At 39.0% G+C, this 12058-nt stretch overlaps 1 protein-coding gene across 1 annotated transcript; it reads left to right on the top strand.

Annotated features, from left to right (window-relative positions):
• Nucleotides 1-890: 890 nt before the first annotated feature.
• bmp5 (bone morphogenetic protein 5) lies at nucleotides 891-10962 on the top strand. The gene is made up of 7 exons (XM_030070478.1): nucleotides 891-1846; nucleotides 4711-4903; nucleotides 7713-7861; nucleotides 8027-8224; nucleotides 9110-9186; nucleotides 10231-10341; nucleotides 10474-10962. Exons 1-7 carry the CDS (start codon nucleotides 1357-1359, stop codon nucleotides 10621-10623), a joined length of 1368 nt encoding a protein of 455 aa, XP_029926338.1. The 5' UTR covers nucleotides 891-1356; the 3' UTR covers nucleotides 10624-10962.
• The last annotated feature ends 1096 nt before the right edge of the window (nucleotides 10963-12058 follow it).

Here is a 12058-nt window from a genome sequence, read left to right as displayed (position 1 = left end):
TGGCTATTTATGTTTTTAATAAGCCCAGCATACTTATTTCAACATACTGTTTACTTATTGCTCCTTTGAAAACACAGTCCTCTGCATTATGCCTCCTTGTCTCCATGCTTTAAATTTATTCCTCTTTGCCCACAGTCAGTTTTCTCTCTGCATTATCCTGAAACACGTCAGTGGCCAATCTTTAATTGCAAACACACCCAGGTAACTTGCTGGAAATACCTAATCTATAATAGTTATTAATAAACTCCCTTAAAACCCTTTTATCAAACAATTAATTTATCCTAAACAAAGGGACTATAACATGACGTGAGTTTATAGGGACCATATCACACTTAATGATATCACCAGTGGCAACTATTAATTTTCCTGATAGATTAATTGTTTTGCATTATTTGTATTGTTTTACTACAACGCTGTAGTTATTTTTTTAATAAGGGATAATGCAGGTTATATTGGATTATAAATGAGTTAGTATGGGTCACAAGCAATATTGGTGAATTATTTATTTATTTATTTATTTTTATGAAGCTAATAAGATATATTTTATGAATGCATAGCCAGATAGTCAACTATTTACATAGAACTCGGGCCGTATAGGTGGGTTGCTTGTTGTGCGCTGCATATTATTGCTGGAGCCTTCTATAAACACACGGACTTCAATAAGTTGAGGTGATTAAAAGGCTCTGTCATTATTCTTTCACTCGTTAAGACGGGTCTCGGATTTCAAGTGTCTCCTTTTACACTTCGGAGTCGCCACATTCATCTTGGACTCAGTCAAGTTTTATTGCGGCCGCTAGAGGTGGATGCAAAAACAAAGTTGTGTGTGGGATGGACTCAGAGGGCAACTAGCCGCAGCACACTCTCCATAAAAACCTGCGAGCAGAGCCATGAGTCGAGCATACTTTTCTGCATGATTTTAACCCAGTTCAATAACATTTTGCCCATTGAGGACTTCGGGTTATCCTTCGGTTTTATGGGCGTACCTATGTGTTTTTTTTTCCTTCACTGAAGCGGAGTAAGGTGCGGGACGAGGTCACAAATGCGCCTTAAATACAAGCAGTAGCAGAGGGTTTGGATGGACCCTGGAGAGGAACAGGAGTAAAAACTACTGGAGCAGCCGAGGACCACTCACACAGGACAGGAGCTGGGACTTTACTGCAAGCTGATGCCTCATTTGTAGGCTGACTGGTTAAAAAAAAAAGCCTCACAAAGCTTTGTGACTTACCACCGTGAAAGTTGTGGCGCCTCTGGCTAATATGGAAAGTATATGATTCCGTGTTGGCAAACTTGTTCATTTTTCTCCCCTGAGTGCGATGTAGTTCAGCTCCGCTCCCGAGAGTGAGCTTATTTGTCAAGATGACAGCACTTACACCTCTGAGCCGTGCTGTGTTTGGACTTGTGTGGGGCTGCTTGAGTTTTCTGTCCTGCGCTCATTGTGGCTTAAGTGACAACCATGTGCACTCCAGTTTTATTTACAGGCGGTTGCGCAATCACGAACGGAGGGAGATCCAGAGAGAAATCCTCTCCATCCTGGGCTTACCGCACCGACCGAGGCCTTTCTCTCCAGGGAAGCAGGCATCATCCGCTCCGCTGTTCATGCTCGACCTGTACAATGCCATGTCCATAGAGGAGGAAGAGCTGCAGCAGAGCACCGGCCAGGGCTACAGTGCCAAGGCTCATGGACACTCCCGTAAAGGTTATTACAGCCCGCAGCATGGATACAGCTCCCGCATGGCGCAGCCCTACCGAGCGGCCCCTCTCACAGGTCACAGCCCCTCTCTGACCACAGCCCACGACACCAACTTCCTCAATGACGCCGATATGGTTATGAGTTTTGTCAATTTAGGTAAGTGACGTAAAAATGGGGCAGATTGTCTAATAAAAAAATAGGTAATTTATCCTACATTTGGGCCTACTGGTAGTTTATTTTTTATCTAGCAGGCTAGTCATTTTATCATCTACACTGAACGCATTGCTGCCCTGCACAATATTAGCACAATATATATTAATTTTCTCAAATTAATTTGCCCGCTCCTCTGTTTTAGCATCTCTTTCTCTATAATGAGTAATAATTAAATCAGTAAGGGATAATGACTTTCACCATTCACATCACCAGTGTAGAGTGCTTAATTAAATAATAAGCGAATAATCCTCCTAATGTTTTGCACATACAGGATCATTTTCTGCAAATAGGGTATAGGCAAGGTTTGTAGGAGGTGCAGGGTGAAAGCCCAGCATGCGTCCACGACTCGTCCGTCAAGGCCTGTTCAAATTCACAAGTGCAGGCCTGTGTGCGCAGCCGCTGGCAGCACACTCTCAGGTCATTTTGCAAAATAAAAAAATAAACTCGACGCAGACTATCCTGCAAAGCTACTTAATACAAACCATGCTATGTTCTCATTTTTGCAGACTAATAAACACTGAAGGATGCTGAGAATCTGCAAGTTGTACTTTGCAGTTCAGTTTTTGGCAAATAAGAAATGTCATTTTAGTCATATATAATGATTTGGTCTCTAAGGTATGCTACAGCCTGAATATTTATATTATTTACATTTTCAGGCTTCAATCACAATCTAATTTCTGAAGTGTCCCGTGCTTGCCTCAGATTGTGTGTGAAATATGTTACATTTAATACAGTTAGGCCTAACATTTTGACCTCATAATTTTGTACTGCATGCTATTAAAAACCAGCTGGATTGCAGAATGATTGTGTTTCTTCAGTAGCCACAACCCTTGACCCAGCAGTTCATAGCAACTTATCAGATGACTGTCTGACCTTGAGAAAATTGGTCTTAATTATTTCCTGTTGTTAAAAGGGGGGAATGATATTGAATGATGCATGTATTTGTACTAGCCCTCTGCTGGATGTCTGTAAGCTCTGACAGTAAGCGAATTAAGCATCCTGAATGTTTGCATCATTTAAAGAATTTGTTGTAATGGAAATAAATACAGGGAAAGACTGTCACTTGGAATATCACTTAAAAGTGGAAATGATATGATGCAGCATTGCACATGTAAATTGAATAATAAAAATCAGCATTCAATATGCACAATTAAATAGGTTTCTGGTATTGCAGTGATAAAGAATTGTCTAAAAGTAGCCTATACATGTAAAAGGGATTTTTTGTCTAGTTGCTTGGAAGTTTAATCCCTCACCTTGGCCTGAGCCCATCTGTTTCCACTTACCACTACCAAGGCATGTACACTGTCAGCCTTGAAAGCTCTGCTCTCATTTTGGGGACTGTCAGTGAAGTGTTCAATGGGGCTCTGTCTTTATTACAGTACACTCAGATATGACGACTGACCTCAGCTGCTTCAGAAACAGGTTTATGACATTTCATGCAGACTTAGGCAGAATATTGTATATACATCTAATCAATCAGTTCTGTCGTCATGTGATGTGACAGCGAGGAATTACAGTGAGAAAGTGGCAAGTCAGCTTTTGAAAATCAGTTACTAGAGACTGGAGAAGGTAAAGGCAAGATATACAATAAATATGAGTCACTCTAAGGTTTTAGTCATTTTATTCTGTCAAGATGGATACTATCCTGGTAGAATTTTAAGAGAGTCTGAATCCAATTAATGTGCAACACATCAAGAATGCAAGAGGCTTGCCCTACCGGTGAGCCAAGTCATTATTGTTAAACCCTTTGTTATTTGAAAGTTAAACACTTTACACGCTCAGTGGCAGTTCTGCCTCAGATTACTGCCCATGGCTAACATAATGGAACACTCTCAATAGGTAAAAGTCAGAGCTGACCTCTGACCTTTTTGTGCTAAGCAACCGCAGAAGTTCACTCTTAAATAAAATATCAGTGAAATGCGCTGCACGATATCAATAAGAGTCTCAGAAAATCAACTGATGTCAGCCCCAGGCTTCATTTCTGCTTCTTAGGAGTAGTGTAGGCTGTCACTTCTTCATTTTAAGAAGCATCAAGGAAGCATGGCATTAAAAATTATTTGGTCATTTTGTTCATAAAACTCGTAAAGCCGTCCTCTTTGAATATCAGTGTGAAATTACCAAAAAGTGACTAAATAAATGTATCCATTTAAAAATCAATATGTACAAATCCTCTAGCTCATTTTATAAAAGAAGAACAGGAGAACAAGAACATTTTAGAGGTCAAAGATAGAGTTATTTTCTTGGAAATATGACGTTTTTTAAAGGTAAGGTCATTAAACACTGTCAGTGTATTGTATGAAACCTACAGGAGGTCAAAAAAAGGTCAGAAATGAGGTCAGAGTAGTCGCTCACATGAGGCTGAAGAATCCTGTCTGGTCTTTTCTCTCACTTGAGGAGCAGACGAAAGTGTCTTTAATTGAAATCAGCCTGTTTTTCTTAACTGACAGCCCATTCATCATGGCCAGAGAATGCAGTTAGGCACACAGTAGAGGGCCTGTCTGGGAACTGCTACCTGTATTCAGTTGACTGATTTAATGGACTGGAAAGTGCTTTTGTTGGTAGTCAAAATGTTTGGATTGGACTTGGAATGTAAAAGAAGATGTGATAAATTAACTCTTTTTTCGGTGTGTTAATGCTGGCATGTTTTCTGTTTTCACCAACACACACACACACAGTGGTTCAGGAGGTGAAGTCACATATATGTGTATTTTTTTTATTTTATATTTTATTTATTTATTTATTTTTAAATCATGATACATTTTCTGCCCATAAAAATTAAATTCACCGCAAAATGTTTTCTTTCCCAGTGGAGAAGGATAAAGATTTTTCTCACCACCGAAGACACTACAAGGAGTTCCGTTTTGATCTGACTCAGATCCCAGACGGAGAGGCAGTGACTGCCGCGGAGTTTCGTATCTATAAGGATCGCAGTCATTCACGCTATGACAATATGACTCTGAAGGTCACCATATACCAAGTCATCAAGGAATACCAGAACAAGTAAGTGCCTTAGCTCTCAATTAACAAGAACCAAACAGGGAAAGATAAATCACCACCCAGTGAGAAGATGATTTATTCAGAGCTAAACAGAGCTGTTTCATGTTTAACAGGAAATCCAGGCTGGTGTAATCTGTTTGTTTGTTCAGCCAAACCACTTTGAAAATTTTGGTTGAATTTAGAAAACACACAAGCAAGCTTCAACAATGGCCTTCACGCGGCGTTCGAAATTCAGAGGCTGCAATGCTGTATCAGCAATTGTCTTGCCTGTTTTTTTTTTTTCCTCCAAGGAAACTTTCCGTAAGCACAGAACATCCTCCTATCTCAAACTCTGTTCTGCTTCACTCTCACCATGCCCTCCATACAAATATAGTTCTCGGATAAAGTGAACTCCATTAGCGAGTTGACCACTTGTGAAGCCTGGAAGGTCCATCAGTTATCACTCCTCATGTGTTGCCTGCCAGGCTGGCCTCGTCCCAGATGAAACCATGAGGGCCCATATTTAGAGGAGGGGGGTATGTCCCCAGGGCGCTTCCTTAGTAACTCTTATGCCCACCACCTGCCTCTCTTAACAATATCCCGGAAGTTTGAGGCATGACATAGCTGAATACACAGGGGTGTACTTAAAGCAGGGCCCACATTTGCCTGCCAAATATGTGTGTGGGTGATTGAAGGGGAGATATGGCCCTCCTGGGCTTTGAAGAGGTCCTAGTCAATGAACTCTCCCATCTTAAAGGGGAACACCACTCAATTTCAGGTTTCACAGAGATTATTTGTACGGCATAGTAGATTTCAGTCAGCGTTTCTTAAACTCAACAACTCTTCCCAATGCTAGAAACAGAACTGATGTTCCGATAGGTTGATGTTAAAGCCATCAGTGCACAATGTGACAGTGAAAATGCGATGGTCTGAGTCTGCACAGCGTTTGTCTGAACTTTTATGGCCATGCTTGCCTCATATTACAATAGTAATATTAGTTCCAATCCAAACTATGTAGCTCTATCCCAAGAATCTGTCTGCTCCAGCTCATTCTCTGTGGGACAGTACATCATATATATTTTTATTTTGGATATAACTATGAGAAATATTAGTTAATGCTCACCTACATAAACTGAAGTATTTCAAGGTATAAGAATAATATGTTTTAAAGGTGAAATATGTCCATGTGTCACTTTTAAGGATTAACCTTGTCCAGAATTCCACTTAGTTTTATTATACCTGTAATAAACACATTAGTAATTTTGAAACCATAGGGGCCACATGGAAAATCTTGGTACTCCCTGAAGCACACCGTGTAACCACAAAAGCTGAACATGCACTGCCTCATCCAATCTGCCTCTTGGAGAGGATCCAATTCAAATTGCGAAGCAGGGGTATTTCAACTTAGCCTTGATTGATGCCTTATGTCAGACTCATGTTAAAATTCACAGGCACCGATATGCATGTTTCAGAGCTTGCCTATCACATGGCTGAGGCCTCGGCACACATTTTACCACACAACCCAGCAGTTTAATATGAACCACAGCTTCCTCAGCCATCATACTCTTTTCTTCTTTTTTTATCAACGGCACAAAGCTTCCACACATAAACTACCAAATTAGTTGTACACACTGCTTTAGCTGCTTTCAGTACTCAAGACCTTTTTAGGGAAGCATGTTTGGTTTCAAAATAAAAGGATTATGGGACAGAAGACAGACATGAACAACTAATAAAAGCCACTCCGATTTTTTTTTCTTATTTTTCCTTTTTTCTTTGGCTTAGGTTACAGCGCGCGGGCTGAAGCATCCATCAGTGATCAATCAATGATACCTTGTTTATGTATTCCATTATGGCCTCTTAAAGCCTCATCTTGGCCTGACCCGAGTCGAAATGACCCAGAAGAAGCATCTGTTCTCTCTTTGTGTGTGTCTCATGAAGGGTTTTGCAACACTGCAGGGCACAGACATTTTTATATTTGTTGCAGAGCATAATACACTGTATTAGGGACTGGAATTTTTATAATTTCTTGGTTCATGTCATCAGGAAAGTTCCTCCATTCATTTCACCGTCTCTTTGCCTTTCTCAGTTTAAAAAAATGCTCAATCCCCATGTTGCAGTCATGCTCATGTTGCAAAAAAACTTGTAAACCAAATATTTACTTTGTAGTTTTTTAATTGTTGCACATGATAAAAGGACCATACCAGTGATTTTGTATGTTTAGCCTAAAATCTGCAAAATGTATATACTTCAAACCTTTCCCAAAGCAAGCAGTCACATTTTAGAACTTTGAAATCATTTTTTTTCATTACTTTAGGACATAAAAATGAACTTTCAGAGACTTCAGACTTTCTTCACATCCATATTCCATCACCATAATAAAGTCATCCACATTCGTTTTCCTAAAAGCAGCAGCATTGTTATGTTTTGATGGCTTGAAATTGAGTTGAGTGAAACAGTCTCTCCGCCAGAAAATAGTCCCCGGGGAAACATTTACTTTGCATAGCCAGTTACTCGTTCTGTGGTTTGCTGTGGACGACTTTGTTAACCGCAGAAGCAGAACATTATAAGGTTGGTGTGCCAGCCAAAAATTCAAATTTGAAAATCGAGGGATTTTTATTACCCCTGCATGATTTGCAAAATGGCTCGCTGCAAAGTAAAATGTGGGTAAACTGTAGTGTATGGGCCAAGCATTCAAAATTCATTGGAATGGGCCTTAAAATGATCAGCAGTTCAAGTTTTTTGTTTGGCAGCTTTATCTTATTTGCAGATGTAATTTCACCAGTGGCTGTTTATTTAATGCAAGTGCTTCTTCCACTTTTCCTCTCACCGACAGAGATGCAGAGACGTTCTTGCTCGACTCCAAAAAGGTTCAGGCGTCTGACGGAGGCTGGCTGGTCTTCGACATCACTGCTACCAGTAACCACTGGGTAATGAACCCACAGCAGAACATGGGCCTGCAGCTCTGTGTAGAGACTGTAGATGGCAAGTGAAGCATGCTTTCCCTTTCTGAGAACTTGATGATGACTTATAATCACAGAGAAAAGATTCACAGCTTGGACTACTCCTAACATTTATAAAGAAGCTGTGATTTATTTGTGTCTCTATAGCAATTGTCCTTCACTCTCTGTTTTAAATTTGATTTTGAAGGACGGAGTATCAACATAAAATCAGCTGGAATAGTTGGAAGAAACGGGCCGCAGTCCAAACAGCCGTTCCTGGTTGCTTTCTTCAAGGCCAGCGAGGTGTTGCTTCGCTCTGTCAGGGCTGCTGGTGGGAAGAAAAAGAATCACAATCGCAACAAATCTGGAAATCAGCAAGAATCATCCCGGGCGCCAAAAAGTGGAGGTTAGAGCACTTTTACTTTGTGGTTAAAAAATATTATTTGTCTCTGTATTTTGGTGTAGTTTTTTATCTTTGCTATAAACACACCTACACTGCAGGTCAAGTCAAATATCATACAGACATCATATCTTGTTCCAGCCAAATATTCTCCACTTCATTATTCCAAAATCAAAAGATGACAACTTGTTGAAATAAAACTCTGCAGGCTTCTATAATTCAAGTAACATATGTTATTTGGACACAAAGCATGTCTCTATTAATATTAAATCATGATGTTCATACCATGTCATTAGCTTGACTGTCAATGTCATTAACTTACAGTAGCACTGTTGTGAATACAATAACAGTACCTAGAATGATCGATGGATAATCTGAACAGATGATGGATAATAGTACAGATGTGTAAAGCACTGTACAGTGTGTGACTGTAAGGTACAATAGTGATTTAACAAAAACCTTGGATTAATACTTGCTGTATCCATGGATAATTTTTCAGCTGTTCAGATGCATCACACCTTGACTCTTCCTGTATTACTGTAGTTGTGCCTGCCCAACATTTGTAACACCAATAACAGTAAATCTGCTGGTGCTTCCAACTGCTGTTTTTGCATTTATAACAATTATGTAATAACCAAGAGTGCACTATGATTCTCTCTTACATAGTCTACATAAGTTTTTTGAGCATTTGTGTTGTACACACAGTAAAAGAAATTCACATATATGTTAAAAAAAACTGTATAAGTGTTTTTACTATGCTACTGTGTTCACCTTCATGCACAAAAAAAACTAAAAAAAAAATGTGAAGGCACAGTTTTAGATATGTTTCTTTTAAGGACACAATATATCTTAAAAATCATTATTGCATGGCCTTGTATTTTTATTTTTTAGATCATAACACCAGTGAACAGAAGCAAGCGTGCAAGAAGCATGAACTTTATGTCAGCTTTCGAGATTTGGGTTGGCAGGTAAGAAGTGTTGCACTTCTCTTGAACCACACAGACTCTGCTCCAGGACCTGGACCTGCAGTGTTTGCTGTAACTCTTCTTTGGCCAAATTGAAAATATGTACATTAGAACAACCCTCAAGATTGTAAGCTTCCAAAATAACTCGCCCGCATGAACATGCCAGGTTACATAATACCTTAATTGTTGATACCTTGGGATCTGGAAAACATCACACAGCTGGACATTTTGGGTTGTAATGTTGCTGGGAATATGGTAAAATGTGTGTTTTAGTTGAAAGCAAGCAAGGGAATAGGAGGAGGGTCACTCTGGAAGTGACATTACTGTGTCACTTCCCTCTGGGCTTATCAGACAAGTAAGTAGGTTGAAATAAATAATGAGATGCTGATTTCTCCAACAGTACCAGATACATGTACATTGTACTGATTTAAGGGTTTCAGAAATTGACCTAAATGCGTGGCAGCCATGGAGGCTATGTACACTGCATAATTAAAAGCATGACGGAAAGCTCAAAGTAAGTTATTAACACTGGGCATAAACTCCAAAAATAATTTCTAACATGTCATGTAGTCTCATAATCAGTGTTCATTTTTTGTTGCTTTTCATAAAACAAGTGAAGAAATCGCCAGTTGTGTGATATAATTCCACGTGCTTCCAGTGCAGTTTCACTTTTTTAAGACTTTTTTTTTCTTGGAACAAGTATAAATATGTTGAAACAAGGCAGATCAGCCCTCTATGATCCAGGGAATGACACTTGATTCAAGAACATTCTTGAAACTAGTTGATTAGCATGGAAGGCAAGTGGGATTATCTCATCCCATCAACCATTTCCCATTTCCTCGTTTGTTTTTAAGCAAAGCAAATTTTTAAGACTAAATATGAGTAAATGACTTGTGCAGATGGAATTTTTCACAGTGCATTGCAGCAAACAGTACAGATTTGATTTCTATACTCTCATAAAGGTTGTGTAGAAACACTGAGAAAATACATAGTGTCATAAATAAAGGAAGCTGCTTTGCTGCATAATTGTCTCCTTTCTTATTGAAGGACTGGATTATTGCACCTGAGGGCTATGCTGCTTTCTACTGTGATGGGGAATGCTCCTTTCCACTCAATGCGCACATGAACGCAACAAACCATGCAATTGTGCAAACTCTGGTAAGTATCCCCGGCAGTATATTCTCTACATGCATGTTGCAGTACAAACAAATTGCATGTGACTGTTGTTCTTAGCAGTTATCCTTCAGTTGAAACACGCTGCTTATCAGCTCTTTCTGCTTTCATTTTCAGGTTCATTTAATGTTTCCTGACAATGTGCCAAAGCCATGCTGTGCCCCAACCAAGCTGAACGCAATATCTGTGCTTTATTTTGATGACAGTTCAAATGTTATCCTCAAGAAATATAGAAACATGGTAGTCAGGTCTTGCGGTTGCCATTAGTGGCCGGGATAACTTTAATTTATGATAGCTGGTACAGGAATTGCTGGAAAACACATTGGCCGCTAGTGTGATGTGATGTACAGTATTATGTATATAGAAGTTTTATTATCTAATTTATTTTCCACTCTTTTTAAGATAACACTGAATATTGTAATATTTAAATGATTAGAAGAATTTTTGATTTTACAGTACGTCAGTTATCACTTAACCTTTGTGTCCATTGGCATATATTCACTTAGCTACAACTGTAATGGTAACTTTTATGTCAGCAAACTATCCACTGGATTGTAGTTTTATAATATCAAAATTATTTATCCTATTAAATTCAGAGTCAGTATAGATGCTTGATATAAAAATTATTTTAAAAAATTGGGTTGAAGAGTAAAAAGTGGTTTTATTATAGTTTTATTTTTTCCTGAAGACCCTTTTTGACTTTTTCCTAAAGTTTTTTCTTTTCCAGTTTCTATTTTCCTTTTCCCTTTTCCCATACCTATGAAAAGTATTATAACTTCTCACTGAACAATGTGGACTTGCGATTTGACATGAGTAAATGTTCTTTAATTGTTTAAAGGAAAATAAAGGAATGAATGTATATTGTCAAAAGTCAGCATCTCAAAATATTTCATTTTGAAATTAAACTCTTCATATGCTGAATGTTCATTTTTGAATGCCTTATGAATTATATCATGGTTCATGTTTATGTAAACCCCTTCCAAAAACATTGTTACCCATGCCTCTGTTGACTTTACAACAGCTTTCCCGTCTTGCCCTGCAGTAATTTTAGTCTATGCTTGGGGAAAATGTATTTTTCTGTAGAGTGTTGTGTATTTCAATAAATGTACCACTTTTAAAAACCCTATCATTTGGTTTGCCTTCTTCACTTGCCACTCTGAAATGCACCCAAATGTTCATGTTATCTTGCTTTTTCTCCTCCAGTTGCAAGTCCTCCAACCTTTCAAATTCAAGTTGTCCTTTTGTATTTCTGTTTGGCCCTCTATGGCTGTTTTATGCACCGTTGCTGAGTACCATCTGAGATTTATCAATGTTTGACAAGTATGATATAAACTAGGGGTCCACCCAAGGAGCCTGTTCATGTGCTCTTGGGGAGTGGGAATGCTTGTGGTACAGTGCAAGCAGTCAAAGCAGCGTTGTGATACCCGAAGCTTAACCAAACGGGTGATTGGTAGCACAGAAAGGTATTCATCATTTTCATAAGCGATCATTTCCAGAATATGAGGGAACGATAACATCCGTCACATGATTTGCGTGAACTGCATGGCACATTTCGGCCTTCACACATTCTGCACAAGCCTCTCGCTCTGGACATGGAAACAATGTGGCGACCATAAACTAAACTTAGTGAGTGTTGTGTATTTTGCTCCGCGTTTCAGTACAAGCAGAGCTTCCAGAAAAGTGTGAGTGAACGTGCTATTTC

This window comes from Myripristis murdjan, chromosome 15, assembly GCF_902150065.1.
Source record: "Myripristis murdjan chromosome 15, fMyrMur1.1, whole genome shotgun sequence".
NCBI classification, from domain to species: domain Eukaryota; kingdom Metazoa; phylum Chordata; class Actinopteri; order Holocentriformes; family Holocentridae; genus Myripristis; species Myripristis murdjan.
Note: the sequence above shows the minus strand (reverse complement) of the source record. Positions and strands in the feature narration are given on the sequence as shown.

Coding starts and splice junctions, on each gene's coding strand:
- bmp5 (XM_030070478.1), top strand. CDS start 1,357: ATGACAGCACTTACACCTCTGAGCCGTGCTGTGTTTGGACTTGTGTGG. Junction 4,904..7,712: donor ATCAAGGAATACCAGAACAA/GTAAGTGCCTTA, acceptor TCTCACCGACAG/AGATGCAGAGACGTTCTTGC. Junction 7,862..8,026: donor CTGTGTAGAGACTGTAGATG/GCAAGTGAAGCA, acceptor TTGATTTTGAAG/GACGGAGTATCAACATAAAA.